Here is a 2,764-nt window from a genome sequence, read left to right on the forward strand (position 1 = left end):
CCCGAAGACCTGGTCCCTCTCGGTAGGGTAACAAGGGAACGTGTTCAGTGCAGATCAGTGAGTAAGCACAAGCCCGCCTTGTTTCAGTGCCTATGCTAGCTTTCTTTTAACATGTATAAAATATTACTTTTTTGCTGAATCATGTGAAAATAAGTTGCAAACATTATATACTTTATCTCTCAGAAATGTATCATCTAAAAATAATGACATTCTCCTCTTAGCCATATCATTTTCACTCTAAGAAAATGAGCAGTCATTCCCTAAGATCATCTAATATTTAGTTCATATTTAAATTTCTTTAATTGTCCCCCAAAGGTCTTTGACAGCCTTTTTTTTTTAAAGCCAGGATCCAATTAAGATACACTCATTGCATTTGGTGTAGATGATTCTCTAATCTCTTTCAATCTAGAATAGTTCTTTCTCATCTCCACTTTTTATTTTATAATAAAATTGACTTTTTGAAGAGATGAGGCCAGTTTAAATATTTACTCTTAATAAAAATGCTTTATAACCTGGATCTTTTTTAAAAAGTAAATTTTCTTTGAGAATTCAGAATTTTACAACATATTGTCAAAATTAGCATCTTATCACAAAAACATAATCAGGGAACTTTAACTTAAAGTGCTTGGTAGGGTAACCAATCATTCCAGTTTGCCTGCAACTGAGGAGGCTCTAAGAATTTAGGACTTTCAGTGATAAAACCAGGCAAGTCTCAGGCAATTGGGGATGAGTTGCCACCTTATCAACTGGTCACCCTTGGAGAGCACTTATTAATGTGTTGTTGTTGTTATTCCCAAATCGGAGGACTCACAGCAACCCCTCCTTGGGTTTCTGAAGCAGTATCACTACAGAAGTAGATTGCCCAAACTTCCTTCTGAGGAGTGGCTGGTGGGTTTGAACCTCCAGCCTTCTGGTTAGCAGTCAAGTACCTTAGGTACTACGCTACCAGAGCTCCTTATTAATGTGTAGGAAATGCTTAAGCAAATGATTAAAATCATCCCCTGATTCTGATCATTTTCATAATACCAAACAATTATTTATATACTTAATATCTTTTTAACTAGATTTTCTGAATTGTGTATCAATTATGCATCTAGATATAGGATATATGCTTGGGAAAATACTATAACTAAAATTCCATATCTTCTCAAACTTAAGAAAAAAAAATCTAGAAGCATCTTATATTAGCCATTTATTACTTAATTTTACACCATTGTTTAAAATCAGACCCTAAATCTGTATTTTATTTTAGATATTATCTGCTGCTTAGAATACAGTGAAGCATTACAAACTTTATTTTCAAAACATAATTTATTTCACATATAATTATTTAATTCCCTAAAAAGTAAGTTAAAAAAAAGTATAAGCATATCCTTTTATAATAAGATAATGATTTTTTCTTTGGAGGATTTTATTTCAATAGGGTTCCTCTGTAACTGGACAATGACAAAGTTTAGGTTTATTGGGATTATTTTCCAGCAGCCAATCAGCTAGCCAAGTCTATGGAAAAAAGAAAAAAAATCCTTAAATTAATAAACATTCAAATATTTCATTTCAATATATATCAGTTGAAAACTTAAAACAGTTTCAAAATTACTTTAAGAATAATAACAAAATGACCATTAAAAATTGAAACATTAGTTTTACACAGTACAAGTTTGTCAAGCATATATGGCAGCCTTGAAAACAATGCTAAAAGCAATTATGTATTGTAGTCCTTGATTAGAACATGCAGATCCATGTAACAGAATATATGCCTAGATACAGAATTCAATATGTGATAAAGGAGGCTTCATAATCAATGTACAAGGAACAACTGGTGAAGAAAAAAATAAATTTAGTATATGCTAACAGTGGAATCTTAAATCTGTGAAGAAAATACAGATCGCTCAGTAAGTGGTGTTTGTGTTGGTCAACTGGGTGACCAAATGGAAATGAAAACTAGCTCCCTATCTCACTCCTTTTAGCAAAATTAATTGCAGATGACCAAAGACGTAAAGAAATGAATTTACATGAAGTGATAGAAGGCAACATGGGGAAATATTTTTTTTTAATAATCTGGGAGCAGAAAAGCTTTAAATATGGCCAGAAACCCAGAAGTTATAAAGGAGCACAATAAATTAAGCTCCTTTAAAATTGAAGGTATTTCTGGCAAGATGGCAGAATAGGCAGACAAGCTACACAGACCCTCTTCAACAAAGAAAGGAGAAACTAATTGAAACAGACACAGAAGATAATCCTGTAACCTTGAGTTTTGAAGGGAAAGATAAAGAAGTGGATTAAATACCAGCAAGTAGAACAGAATGAAAACAGGGAGTAAAGAAACAAACACGGAGCTGCAGACTGTCAGCCATACTGATGGCAAGGCCAATTTGACTATTTACAAGCTGCATTCAGATCCAGGCAACCTAAGAATCGACTCTGCTTGCCAAGGACTGCATAGGCAACTGCACTGGTGGTTGATGATGAGAAAAAGAAACAGCAAATAAGGAGAAAAACAGCTATGGATTTTCAGCTATCCTGAGGGTATAGCCATTTCGAATATTTGCAAGAAGTGTTCCCATCCAAGCAACAACCTAAGAATAGGCTCTGCTTGCTGAAGACAGCACAGGCAACCACAATGGAGGCTGATGACTAGAAAGGTGCAATATTCCCCTTGTTACTCTTACACTCCACACCATTTGGTGAATGGAGGTGTGGCCATTTCCCACCTGCACCCTCCTTCTGGACTGGCACAAATTCCATCCCAGTGTGTGTGCCCTGA

The 2,764-nt window shown here is 34.8% G+C and overlaps 1 protein-coding gene across 1 annotated transcript in view; it reads right to left on the reverse strand.

Moving 5' to 3' along the window:
- Positions 1-1,416: 1,416 nt before the first annotated feature.
- The window catches only part of NME5 (NME/NM23 family member 5), a 71,763-nt gene continuing 70,415 nt past the window's right edge, over positions 1,417-2,764 (reverse strand). The window contains exon 5 of the mRNA XM_007938942.2: positions 1,417-1,500. Coding sequence (XP_007937133.1) covers positions 1,417-1,500 — 84 coding nt within the window. The remainder of the gene's footprint in view (positions 1,501-2,764) is intronic.

Source organism: Orycteropus afer, unplaced genomic scaffold, assembly GCF_000298275.1.
Source record: "Orycteropus afer afer isolate SDZICR_OR568_19922 unplaced genomic scaffold, OryAfe1.0 scaffold00056, whole genome shotgun sequence".
Classification (NCBI taxonomy): Eukaryota; Metazoa; Chordata; class Mammalia; order Tubulidentata; family Orycteropodidae; genus Orycteropus; species Orycteropus afer.